Here is a 14,435-nt window from a genome sequence, read left to right on the forward strand (position 1 = left end):
ACTCTCAACCACTGTGCCACCAGGGAAGCCCCTAGACTTTCTTTTAAAGTCTGTTTATTTTTCTGATATAAGTATTGCTACCTCTGCTTTCTTGTCATTTCCATTTGCATGCAATATCGTTTTCCATCCTCTCACTTTCAGTCTGTGTGTGTCTATTTCTGAAGTGAGTCTCTTGTAAGATGGATCTTGTTTTTTTGTTTTTTTTTTCAATTGGCCACCCTATGTCTTTTGATTGAAACACTTAGTCCATTGACATTCAAAATGATTATGGATAGGTATGTACTTATTTCCAGTTTGCTGTTTCTTTCTGGTTGTTTTGATAGTTCTTCTCTGTTCTTTTCTTCTTTTGGTTTCTTCTTTGGTTGTTTAATAATTTTCTTTAGTGGTATGCTTGTTTTCCTTTCTCTCTAGTTTTTGTATATCTATGTAGGTTTTTGATTTGTGGTTACCATCTCCCTTAGCCTTCTATGATTCTATGCTTTCTTCATATTTACAGATTTAGGCACATTAAAATTCCATCACCTTTGTAACCTCTTTTTAAAAGGGACATTTTTTAACTTTGGAAAATTACGCGACATAATAGGAATTAACCAATTGCATTCTGAAACATAAACACTTGATTTTATAGAAAAACTGCCAGAATTGTTCCGTAATTTTGTTTGAGGTGCTGCTGGAGTGGTCGCCAACAGCCTCTTAATTTTACACAGTCAAGGCAATAACTTATCTTCTTCCTTTCTAAATTCATTTAACAGAATGAAGCTTACCCAGATGACTCATCCCATGAAATTTATAAAGTGGGTGGCCTGAATTCCATATATAGCAATAATAATAATAATAATAATAATGTAGAAGGGTAATAATAGTAACAGTGATAGCGATAATAACGCCTTTGTTCACTGCATTGGGTTGTTTAGATTAGGATTTATTTGTTGGAACTATGTGCCCTTGGACATCACATGTTCAAAATGAGTGGTGCTTGCACCTGCTGATATATGAAGTTTACATTAAACACTATGTACCCTAATGTTTATGATTCTTAGATTATTTTGGTCAAATATTCAAATTCATCTAGTACCTGCTGCAGATTCTATGCTGATGTATTGGAACTAGTCATTTATTATAATAACCCTAACCCCATGTGGTAATTCAGGGAGGTATATAAAAGGTCTCTAGGAGCACCTAAGGGAATAGTGAAGACCCCATAAATAGAATACACAGGGAAAATTTGCATGCAATGCCCCCACCCTCAGACACACACACACACACACACGCACGCACACGCACACACACACACAGACTTCTCTCTGCAATTTTCTAGAAAGGCCACATTGGTTCAATCTTGGAATATTTTCTAGGTTCCCCTCTTCAAACTTCACTGATTACATTGGCAGTGCTTTTATAGTACATTTGGTGCATTTTGCATCAAGGAATTATTTATGTGCTTACCATGAGTTATGTCCTTTTACAAATATCATTTGAGGCACACCATTTCTAGAAAGCCTCACCTGTTTTAGTGGAATATGATTCCATTAATCTCTGGCTGTATCGTTAGATTATATATCAGAAGCCGTATGTGTATAGGCATGTGTTGACATCCTATGTATTAGAGCACACATCAGCATGAATCTTTTATTTCTTCAATTTAAGTGCCCAGGGCCATTGAATGTACTCTTCCACCTGCCTAGAATATATTTGCTTCTACAAACAATCCCTTCATCTAGTTCTTTTCAGTTATCTGCTTGGTTATTTTTGTTCAGGGAGGCTTTTTCTGATCTTCCCCTGCTCCACTGATTTACATAGTCTTACATCTCTCCAAAGTCTTACTTTTATACTTATTTGAGCGATCATTTGATTAATATCTGTCTCTACTGGTAGGTTGTATAACTCTGTAAACCACAAACCCAGAGTCTGTGTTTGGTTTTGTTTACCAGGATATTTCTAGCATTTAGCCCAATGCCTAGACCTAGTAGGTAACCAACTGTTGAATGACTAGATGAATAAGAAACTATGTTTTCTCTCTAAGAAACAGCTGTAGTTTTACTTCACCTAAGAGTTTTGCAATACTTAAAAAAATTTTATAAAGTCATGGTTTAGCCAATATTAAAAAATTAAAAAGTAATGATTTAAGAAGAGACTGGTTAATTGTGTAAAAATAATGGACTTTACTAAAACTATTTATTAAACTGAATTTGAGGCTTTAAACCTCAATTTTAAAAAACATCATCCATAATCTCACCATATTAATATAGCAACTATTTTCATTTCATCAAAGGACACTGCCCTTCTAATGAAACTTAAGAGCTTTTGCACAGGAAAGGAAACCTAAGCAAAACAAAAAGACAACCTACGGGTTGGGAGAAAATATTTGCAAACAATGCTACCAACAAGGGCTTAATTTCCAAAATATACAAAAAGTTCATACAGCTTAATATCAAACAACCCAATCACAAAATGGGCAGAAGACCTAAATACACATTTCTCCAAAGAAGACATTCAGATGGCCAACAGGCAAATGAAAAGATGCTCAATATTGCCAATTACTAGAGATATGCAAATCAAAACTATAATGAGGTATCACCTCACACCTGTCAAAATGGCCATCATTAAAAATCTACAAACAATAAATGCTGGAGAGGGTGTGGAGAAAAGGAAACCCTCCTACACTGTAGGTGGGAATGTAAATTGGTGCAGCCACTATGGAGAACACTATGGAGGTTCCTTAAAAAACTAAAAATAAAGTTACCATACAAGCCTGCAATCCCACTCCTGGGCATATATCCAAAGAAAACTCTAATTTGAAAAGATACATGCACCCCAATGTTCACAGCAGCGCTATTTACAATAGCCAAGACATGGAAACAACCTAAATGTCCATTGACATATGAATGGATAAAGAAGATGTAGCATATATCTATATACATACTTATATAGATATATAGATATATATAATGGAATATTACTCAGCCATAAAAATGAATAAAATAATGTCATTTGCAGCAACATGGATGGACCTAGTGATGATCATATTAAGTGAAGTGAGTCAGACAACAAAAGACAAATATTATATGATATCACTTATATGTGGAATCTAAAAAACTGATACAAACAAACTTATTTATGAACTGGAAATAGACTCACACAGAAAACAAACTTATGGTTACCAAAGGGGATAGCGGGGTGGGTGGGGGAGAGATAAATTAGGAGTCTGGGATTAACATATACACACTATTATATATAAAACAGATAGACAACAAGGACCTACTGTATAGCATAGGAAACTATACTCAATATCTTATAATAACCTATAATGGAAAAGAATCTGAAAAAGAATACATACATGCATATATGTATGTATATATGTATACACATAAATATATAACTGAATCACTATTCTGTACACTTGAAACTAACACAACACTGTAAATTAACTATACTTCAATTTTTTTTAAAAAAGGACATTTGTCCTTAAGCTGAAGGGTTGATGGAACTTGGGTATTTAGCTTTATATGTCTTTAGTTCCCCCCATCCCTGCCCCACTTATCTGCATGATGATGGGCTGCTTTCTAAACTCTGGCTGGAAATCAGGATCTATGAGAAATAGCCTTTGTATCTGAAGGAAAACAACGATATCTAGAGGTGAGAATGCTCTGAAATGTTTATACAAAATAGCACTAGGACTTGCTACCTGTCATACTAAGCATCAAACTTAAACACTACCTTTAACTTCAGGAACCAGACCACATTTTGCAAAATTCAGGAGTAATACCTGTCTCACTTGACTTAAGACTTTTTCAGTCTGTATGATCTTACTCAAAATCATAGGGAACTATTCTCTCTTGTGACCTTCTACTTTATATGAGGCTTTGACCATTGTTTTAACAAGAAATCCCTAATTTTTTTTTGTCTGTGCCATTTGGCATGCAGGATCTTAGTTCCCTGACCAGGGATTGAACCCATGCCCCCTGCAATGGAAGCATGGAGTCTTAACCACTGGACCTCCAAGGAAGTCCCAAGAAATCTCTAATTCTTTTTTTTTTTTTTTTATCCCTAATTCTTAAAACCACCTCAGTCACCACTGTGACTCAGTGCCTCTTAACTAAGATTAGGGTAAAATGTTCAGATATGAAAACAAGTGAATTAATGTAGTAAGAAATTACAGTTTCACCCTTATTAATGTTACATGGTCCTTCCAGTAATTTTAAAGCAACTGATTAGTACTAGCCTTAGACCAAAGGAAAATAAAATTAAAAAGAACCCACTTTGACTCTGAATAGCTAAAGCAACCTTGAGAAAGAACAACAAAGCTGGAGATATCACACTCCCTGATTTCAAACTATATTATTAATATAAATGCTATAGTAATCAAAACAGTATGGTATTGGCATAAAAACAGACACACAGATCAATGGAACAGAACACGGAGCCCAGAAATAAAGACATGTTCGTATGGTCAATTAATCTATGACAAAGGAGCCAAGAATATACACTGGGGAAAGGACAGTCTCTTCAATAAATGTGTTGGGAAAACTGGACAACCACATGCAAAAGAATGAAACTGGACCGTTATCTTACACCGTATACAAAAATCAACTCAAAATGGATTAAAAACTTGAAGGTAAGACCTGAAACCATAGAAGTCCTAGAAGAAAATGTAGGTGGTAAGCACCTTGACATCGGTGTTGGTGACATTTTGGATTTGACATTAAAAGCAAAGGCAACTAAAGCACAAATAGACAAGTGGGAATATGTCAAACTAAAAACCTTCTGCACAGCAAAGGACACCATCAACAAACTGAAAAGGCAACCTACCAAATGGGAGAAAGTATTTGCAAATCATATATTCGATAACGGGTTAATAACTAAAAAATATATAGAATGCATACAAATCAATAGCAAAAAAGCAAGCAACCCAAATAAAAAATGGATAGAGGATCTGAATAGGTATTTTTCCAAAGAAGACATGCAGATGGCCAACAGGTCCATGAAAAGGTGCTCAACACTAATCATCAGGGAAATGCAAGTCACAACCACAGTAAGATATCACTTCATACCTGTCCAAATGGCTATCATCAAAAAGTCTACAAATAACACATGCTGACGAAAATGTGGAGAAAATGGAGCCTCTTGCACACTGTTTGTAAGAATGTAAATTGGTGCATCGACTATGGCAAACAGTACCGAGGTTCCTCAAAAAATTGAAAACAGAACTACCATATATTTCAGCAATTTCTCTTCTGGGTATTTATCCAAAGAAAACATTAACTCGAATAGATACCTGCACCCCCATGTTCATTGCAGCATTATTTGCAATAGCTAAGATATGGAAACAACCTAAGTGTATATCAATGGATGAACGGATAAAGAAAATGCGGTATATATCACTTAGCCATAAAAAAGAAGGAAATCTTGCCATTTATGACAACATGGATGGACCTTGAGGGTATCATGCTAAGTGAAATAATTCAGACAAACACTACATAATCTCACTTACATGTGAAATTAAAAGAAAACAAACAAACCTGAGCTCACAGATACAGAGAACAGATTGGTGGGCGCCATAAGCAGAGGGGGGTGGGGGGCGTGGTCATGGTAACAGGTGGGTGAAGTGGGTGAAGGGGGTCAAAAGGTACAAACTTCTAGCTATAAAATAAGTCATGGAGATGTCATGTACAGCATGGTGACTATAGTTAATAATACTGTATGGCATATTTGAAAGCTGCTAAGAGAGTAGATCTTAAACGTTTTCATCACGAGAAAAAAAATTTGTAACTATGTATGGTGATGGATGTTACCTAGACTTACTGTGGTGATCTTTTAGCAATATATACAAATATTGAATCATTACATTGTACACCTGAAACGAATTAAATATGTCAACTATATCTCAATTAAAAAAAAAAAAGAACCCACTTTGCATGTCAGGAGATAGCACATTTTCTTGATTGAAAGTTCTGGTGGAAACCTGGAAGCAATTCCATAGCAGCATCTGGCTGAGCCAAGCAACAGTTGACTAATGATCGGATTAGAGGTAGCGTGTATTTTGGTATCACTGGATGCCTTGTAATGGCAACCTTCGTGGTCATGCATGTTTTATTCTCTCTTTGTTATGTTTTCCAGAGGGATAACCAATTGGCTGATAGAGTAACAAATCAAAAGTAACTCGACGCCATTGACCCGCTTAAGCTTGCATGGGAACGACGGAAAGGAGCAGCCGTTTACTCTGAAAGAGCGGAACAGGTATGAAACAATTCCTTGTTGTTGCCTTTCTTTATTTCTTTGCACATCTATTTCCAGACCAGTTGAAAACAGCAAGTTATTCCTGTTTGAAAACACAGAATCGGAGTTAAAGGAACAGGTACTATGGGTTATTTGTAAGATTCCCAAGTTGTCTCATCTTCAGGTTGCTGTTTATGGAAGTACCAGTGCAGTCAAGAGGTAATTCGTTTTCAATAGCAAACTGTAATCACACTAGGGAGAATTCTTACTTTAAAACATAGGTTAGCATTTTGGATGTGTGTTTAGCTTTAAGATACAACGCCCCTTGAATAAGGAGATCTGGCTCCAATAAACAGATTTCTATAGAGGAATTACAGAAGTAATTTAAAAATGGTGAAACATGTTGGCTCCTCCAATCACGGCCATCAGAAGGGCTTTTGCTGTTTAACGATCTCATCTCCCCTGCTCACATTCATTTTCTCAGCCGTGAAGGGACCCTGCCAAGAAAGGCATAGTTTGATTTTTTTTCCATTTTCAGAATTCACATAATAGACAGAGGTGAAGCTTCCTTTACTCTGAAGGAAACATTTCATGTCAACATGAAAAATTTAGAACAGCATTTGTAGGGCTCCTGGAATTAGAACCTTTAAAATATGTGTTTATTTTGAATTGGATGTCTGAACGTTCTTTCAATTATATCTTTATCAAGAGACAGGTAAGCTGTATGTGGTTTGGTAGTGACTTTAGTGGTCAGTGGTTTAAGATATTATGATATTAATGGATTGTAATGCAGCTAGAAAGTAATTTAAGTTCAGATGATTAAGTGTCATGCACTTATCATGATCAAAATTAAATTACTTAATAACTTTGCATAACAGCCTTTTCTCGATAGGATAGTACAGATGAGAGACTATGAATAAATAATAAAGACTTGAGTTTTGAATAGGAATATTAGCATTCAAAAGGCTACAGAGGAAGAACTCATAAAGATTATATTTTATATAAGGAATTAAACAAGGGTATGACTCCATTATTTAAGTTTAAGGAGAGTTTTTAGGAGATGTTTTGACTATTGCTCTGTAGTTAGTATGTTCTTGGCATAATGTCTTTATTTTCACACAATAAACAACTAAGGGTTTCAATGTATTACTCTATTGAATTTGACACTAAATGCCATCTGCATTAATAATATATGAAGAGTCTGGTTTCCAGCTCAGCAAGGGCACAGAAAAATAGCAGGTTGTTGCTTGACACACAGAAAGCAACCCTGCAGTCTTTGGGTTCCTTTATGTTTCACTTTATAGACAGCCAACTACTAACGACACTGACCAGCTATTGACCAACTATCTTTTCCTTGTGTTCCAATATTGATATAACTTTTTTTAAGTACCTCAATTAAGAGACGTTGATGTTGTCGTCTAAAAAGAAATATTTTGATCCTTTGGGAATAGGGCAAAGAAGATGAAACAGAAAATAAACAAATTCCGAACTCTGTAACAACCCATTGTGAATATTATTCAGTCCACAACATAAGGAAAGTCAGCTACTGGATTTCACTTAGCAGGAATAGATTACAGTGTGATTAGATTTCTAAATAAAGGGTGATATGAAAAAATACATAAACCAAAGGAATAGCCAGTTACCATGTCTTCTTGGGCGTGAGTTTCTATGTCCAGAACTATTTGAGAGATGGACTCTGCCTTCTTTTTCCATTGGGGAGAGGCGTATATAAAGGGATGGCTGTGGGGCAGGGAAGGGGGAACCCCAGATTTTTTCCAGGACTCCTCCAGCCCCCAAGTGACCTCCCTCTCTTGTTCCTCACCTGGAATAACTTTAGGGGGCAGTCTTGGAAAAATAAAGTCCCAGTCAAAATTGGGAAACTGCGCATGTTTTTGCCTTGTTGAAATTGATTTTAGGACAATCTGTTGATTTATGCAAGCCATGGCCTCTCTCTTATTTCATGAGATAGATGATGAAGAGTGAATACATTTTATTCCCTCAAACTGAAACTGTTTCTTTTGAATATAGAGAAAAATAAAGGTAACTATTTTTCATATTTTTATTTCTTCTTAGTTCTCTTGACTAGCTCTCTACAAACTTTCCTTCTGAAAATGTCGATCCAGATTTATCACTGCTTCTTTTATCCATACTAGTAATGTCTATACACTATATCTGAATCTGTTTGGTTTGAATACCTTAGTGTATGTATGTATGTATGTATATATATATATATATATATATATATGTGTGTGTGTGTATACACACACACACACGTGCGTGCACACACACACACACACATATATATACCATTGTTATGTCCCTGAAGTATTCATTCTCAAGTACCTGCAAGCCACTTTCAATTTAAAGGTAGAGTAGGTTGCAGTGATTTAAGAAAAATCCACAGTGGATAAGCCTGGCTTAAAGGTGCTCAGGGAACTGCTACTGATGTTTAACTGAGGTACATGACACTAAGGAGTATTGGTTGACAGTGACCAGAATCTATTTATAGCTAAGACATGCTCAAAAGAAAACAATGTATATGCATTTGTGTACAGGGAGGAATTTTACTGGCTCAACCCAAGGAAGGGTTGATGGACAAACTGTGGGAGGGGATGTGTTGCAAGTGTACCCGAAACCACCTGGAACCAGGGGACTGAACCCCACCGAGGGTCTCTCTCCATCTCCTGCCACTGCTCCTCTTCTGCAGGTCTGTTTCAATCTCTCTCATTTCAGCCCAGCCAACAATACCCAAATTTTACATTTTACAAGTTTTACCATCTGAGAGATTGTTCTACATCCAAAACAAAACAAAAAAATCTTAGGGGAGGAGTCTGGTTGACCTGGTTGACTTGGCTTGCGTAAGGTACACACTCCTGGTCTATTCAACTGAGATCACGTAAGACAGAGGCAGGTCTCGCGAGACGTCTATGCTGCAGTGCAGTAGGAGGAGAAAGGAGAGCTAATAGGCTAACAGTAAAGTTGTCTGCTACAGCGATCTCTGGTCAGAATGCCCCAAAAGGCATTTGTTAAGTTGGCTTAGATGACTTCTAACTCCATATTCTACGGTCCTAGGATTTGAATCATTATGTTGATATATTCTTTTTTTTTATTTTTTTGCGGTACGCGGGCCTCTCACTGCTGTGGCCTCTCCTGTTGCAGAGCACAGGCTCCGGACGCGCAGGCTCAGTGGCCATGGCTCACGGGCCCAGCCGCTCCGCGGCATGTGGGATCTTGCCGGACCGGGGCACGAACCCGTGTCCCCTGCATCGGCAGGCGGACTCTCAACCACTGCGCCACTAGGGAAGCCCCAATGTTGACATATTCTTAGTTAGTGACTTTGGGGATCTTGCTACCCAGCGAGATCTTAAAATCTCCGAGACAAGTAGGATGACTGTGGTCCTATTCCTTGTCTACCAAGCCACACAGAAATCCCTACTTTCCAAATCCCATTCATTCGTGGCATTTAGTGTGACTAGTGAGAAACCTACCTACCAGTCGCCTCCATTCCTGGGAGCAGTTAGGTGGAAGTGTAGGGCAGAGCATCAGTACCATGAGCATACGTGTGTGGTGGCAGCAGGAGAGAGGGGACCGAAAAGAAGTAGGGAGGCTGTCAGTGACTTGGGCAACTTTTCCTTCAGTTGTGAATATTCAGTTGGGCTGTGGTTCCAAGACAGGGCTGAGCTGCAGAACTGGAACCCAGGGATGAATGACCCAGCCCCAAGTCTTGAATTACCTACTTGCTAGGGAAATTGTGATGGTAGGTAAGAAAGGTAAGGTAGAGCAGTAGTGAAAATAAGTGCTACGATTTACTGAGTGGCTGCCAGTCAGTATGTACATCTGCTGGATTTTGTTTTGTGGCAAGCAAAATTAGGATTCCTCCTCCTCTTGTCCTTGTGTGAACCAGACATTTGGGACTAGGGCCCCTCTGGCCTCCAGAAGCTCCACCTTCATGGAAGGCTAACTGAGGAGGGGACAACACAGTCATGCCGAAAGAGGAGCCTTTGTTCTTGTGGTGTTGTCCTCTGTTAAGTCAGTTTTCTTCCCCAGTGTCTTCAGGGCTGCAGGACTTTTGCTTGGGGTCTGACTTTCTCCAGCACTGGCTTCCTTTTCTCCCCTCAAGAAGCTAAATGCTCACAAAAACATTTTGAAGTTCTTCACATTGTCCTTTTTTTTTTTTTTTTTTTTGCGATATGCAGGTCTCTCACTGTTTTGGCCTCTCCCGTTGCGGAGCACAGGCTCCGGACGCGCAGGCTCAGCGGCCATGGCTCACGGGCCAAGCCGCTCCGCGGCATGTGGGATCTTCCCAGACCAGGGCACGAACCCGCGTCCCCTGCATCAGCAGGCGGACTCTCAACCACTGCGCCACCAGGGAAGCCCGGCACATTGTCCTTCTTAATCGAATTACTTAGGACCACAAGCACTCACTGTGCCATGTTGAGGTCTCAGGGGCCTCTAAGACCACCCTGACCCACCAAATGACATCCAGAAGGCTCTGCTCTTGCCTGTGGTGGTTCAGTCATTAGTCTGGTGGAAGCAGAGCTCAAAGGTTGGCTTCAACCCAGCCCATCTACCACTGGGATGTGCCCATTTGGGTCTGCCGCTGCCACTGTTGTCACCAGGGATTCCTTGTGTTGAACGTGAGTATCGCCACAACCCTGATGCCATCTCCTGAGCCCTGGTATATACGTTCATACAGCACTTGCTGCCCAAAGCCCAAAGCCCAGACATAGACAGTAATTTTCAAGGAACTTCTGGTCAGAGGAGCTTGCAATCTAAGTAACTTTATTTATTTATTTTTTCTTGTTTTGTTTTTGTGATAAAATACAACATAAAGTTTACTTTTTTAACTGTACAATTCAATGACATGAAGTAAAATCACAGTGATATTTAACCATCACCACTATCTACTTCCAGAACTTTTTCATCATCCCAAAGAGAAATTTGTACCCATTAAGCAATAACTCCCCATTCCCCACTTCCCCCTCACACCCCCACCTCTGGTAGTCCGTGTTCTACTTTCTGTCTCTATGAATATGCCTAGTCAAGGTACTCATATAACAGGGATCAGATACAATATTTGTCCTTTTGTGACTGGCTTACTCCACTTAGATAACGTTTTCAAGGTTCATCTCATTGTAGCATGTATCAGAATTCCATTTCTTTTTATAGCTGAGTAATATTTCATTGAATGTACATACCACATTTTCATTTATATGGCTTTTACGAATAATGCTGCTACGAACATTGGTATTTGTTTCCGTTTTTTAATATACTAACTCATTTAATTCTTCAACAGCTCTATGAGTTTCGACACTTTTTTGTCTCCGATTTATAGATAGGGATGGTCGTGCAGCTGGTCACGGCAAGGCCAATATTCCAACCCAGAGGGTCTGACTACAGTGCACTCTCTGACTTACACACTGTGCCTTCTTTAATAAAAATAGTTCTTTGAAGTTACTATGTCCTGGGTACATTACACGCATTATTTCTAAATCCTTAAGGTATCCTTATGATGTGGGCTTTATTATCCTCATATTACAAGTGAAGACATTAAGGCTTGGAGAGGTGAGTGTGGACGCAGGAATGTCCCCAGTGTGCTTGCTTCTCTGTGCTTCCCCCCTAGAGCCAGAACACAGCAGGAAGATGGCTCCTTGGGACTTGGGACAGCACAGCCCTTTCTGTGCTGTGCTATCTCGTGTGCCAAACCCATGAGCACTGTTGGGGGACTTGGTATCCCACAGCTGCAGAGAAGTTCTAACCAGGCTCCTAGATGAGAGCAGGATTTTTTTTTTTTTGATACTTACAGAAAGTTGGTTTTTTGCGTTTTTTTTTTTTTTTTAAACTCATACTCTAACAATGGCTAGGCCAATAGAGTCAAAGTAAAATAGATGATTATTTCCATTGCTGGCTAAATTTGGAAAAGATACAAAAAAGGAGTTATGCAAATTCTGACCAAAAAAATCTATATATGCCTGACTTGGGAGGACTTTTAACAATTACGAGCTAGCTGGCTATTTAGATAACATTTTGCTTCTATTTACCCATGTGGACAAAGCCATATTCCATTTGCATGGCTGCCTGTAGCCTTTAAAACCCTGACTGACTTGAAGCTCTAGTGTTGGCTTTCCTAACCTTTTCCTCCCCTCCTTTTGCAGCTAACACAAAGATGTACTTCAGATTGTCAGTTTACAAAAGGTCAGAAATGAACTATCTTCCCTTGAGACAGTGGGATCCAGTATGCATAACCCTCACGGCTATTTCCCCTCTGGTTTTGCAGCTTGAGAAAATGGCATGTAACACACCTAACCAAAGACAGCGGACTATGTCAACATCTGGAGAAGCTCTATATGAAATTCTTGGTCTGCATAAGGGAGCATCAAATGAAGAAATAAAGAAAACATACAGGTACAGAGGAGGTTCAATGATGATATTTCCTGTACTGCTAGTGATAGTTATTTTGTGATTGGCGAGTGCCTCCAATTAAAGACATAAGCTTCCTGCTGAGACCTGGTAATCAGGTCTCAGACCTGGAATGTTCCATTCCCTATTCTACAGCATAAGCAGTTGGGAATGGACAGGCATCACACTGATTTTATGAAAGAACTCTCTTGTGATGCTGGGCCTTAGGAAAGGGTAGCCTGTGTTCTAGGCCTGCATTGTTAGAGAGAGACAGACATACAGACAAACACCGCAAATGACCAGGAGTTGTGATTTAACCCACATAAGATAGCATCACCAAATCTGGTAGAGGGATTTAAAAAACTAAATAAAGGGGAGCTTCTCTGTAATTGCTGTATTGTGCTATGCTTTTCAAGTCTTCAGTTTTGATCTTTCATATCTGATCTAATTCCAAGTTAGCTACTTTTGGGAAGAATTGAAATATCTTTTTCTTCAAAGTACCAAGGAATTTTAAAAAGGATTAAGTAAAAAAATAATTTACTTATCGTGCAAAATTTGGAAATCACTAAAAATGAAGATAATAAAATTTATCCATAATTCTACCTCTAGTGATAATTATCATTGATATTTTTTCTTCCAGTCTTTTTAAAAAAATCTAGAGAAGACATTTTACACTCGAATTGGATTTATCTATATTCTCTAACTAGCTGTCTTTTTTTTGGTCTTGTCCCAATTTTATTTATTTTTATACAATTTTTAAAGGTTACTTTCCATGTACAGTTACTACAAAATACTGGCTCTCTTCCCTGTGTTGTACAGTATGCCCTTGAGCCTGTCTTACACCCAGTAGTTTGTCCCTCCCCTGCCACTGGTAACCACTAGTTTGCTATCTATACCTGTGAGTCTGCTTCTTTTAAGTTACATTCACTAGTTTGTTGTATTTTTTCATTAAAATTTTTTTCCAACCTCTTGCATTTCATATTTTAGGAAAATATAATTTTTCTCTCTTTTTTAATTTTTATACAATTTTTAAAGGTTAATTTCCATTTACAGTTATTACTAATATTGGCTGCATTCCCCTTGTTGTACAATACGTCCTTGAGCCTATCTTACACCCAGTAGTTTGTACCTCCCACTCCCCCATCCCTACATTGGGCGCATGTATGTGTTCAAATTAGGAGTTTTGCATTTTCGGATATATACCCAGGAGTGGAACTGCTGGATCATATGGTAGTTCTATTTTTAGTTTTTTGAGAAACCTCCACACTGTTTTCCATAGTGGCTGCACCAATTTACATTCCCACCAACTAACTAGCTTTCTTTTTAACAAGATCCTATCATGAAAATATTTTGGTGCTGTTTAATATTGTGATTTTTAATGCCTGCAGCCTATGGCTATTCTGTAACTTAATTACTTTATGAGCTACTTTTTAACACGTAAATTCTTTTAATTTTCACTATACTTAATATCCTTGTACATAAATGATGATGCATATTTCCAATTACTTCCTAACTTATTGAGGAATAAAGCTGTGCCTTTAGAAGAAAAATGAATCAAACCACAAATGAAAGTTTCAGATTTTAATCAGTTACTTCTTGATTTGGCCTTGAATTTGGTTTTTAAACTTATTTTTGTTTGTTTTTTGTTGTATGGAAGTTTAATATTTTTAGGTAGGCAAATTTGTTAGTCATTTCCTTTATGGCTTTTGTTTTACCTGTTGTGGTTAGAAAGCCTCTCCCAACTATAATATTATAAAAATATTAACCATTATCTTCTTCTAGTACATTTATGATTTTGCTTTTATAATAAATCTTTGATC

The 14,435-nt window shown here is 38.0% G+C and overlaps 1 protein-coding gene across 2 annotated transcripts in view; it reads left to right on the forward strand.

Moving 5' to 3' along the window:
• Window positions 1-14,435, forward strand: part of DNAJC5B (DnaJ heat shock protein family (Hsp40) member C5 beta) — an 82,592-nt gene that overhangs the window by 21,924 nt on the left and 46,233 nt on the right. For both annotated transcript variants that reach the window (XM_065895501.1, XM_065895500.1), the window contains 2 exons: window positions 6,118-6,237; window positions 12,494-12,621. In XM_065895501.1, the coding sequence (XP_065751573.1) occupies window positions 12,503-12,621 (119 nt within the window). In that variant the 5' untranslated portion in view covers window positions 6,118-6,237; window positions 12,494-12,502. The remainder of the gene's footprint in view (window positions 1-6,117; window positions 6,238-12,493; window positions 12,622-14,435) is intronic.

This window comes from Phocoena phocoena, chromosome 17 (genome assembly GCF_963924675.1).
Source record: "Phocoena phocoena chromosome 17, mPhoPho1.1, whole genome shotgun sequence".
Classification (NCBI taxonomy): Eukaryota; Metazoa; Chordata; class Mammalia; order Artiodactyla; family Phocoenidae; genus Phocoena; species Phocoena phocoena.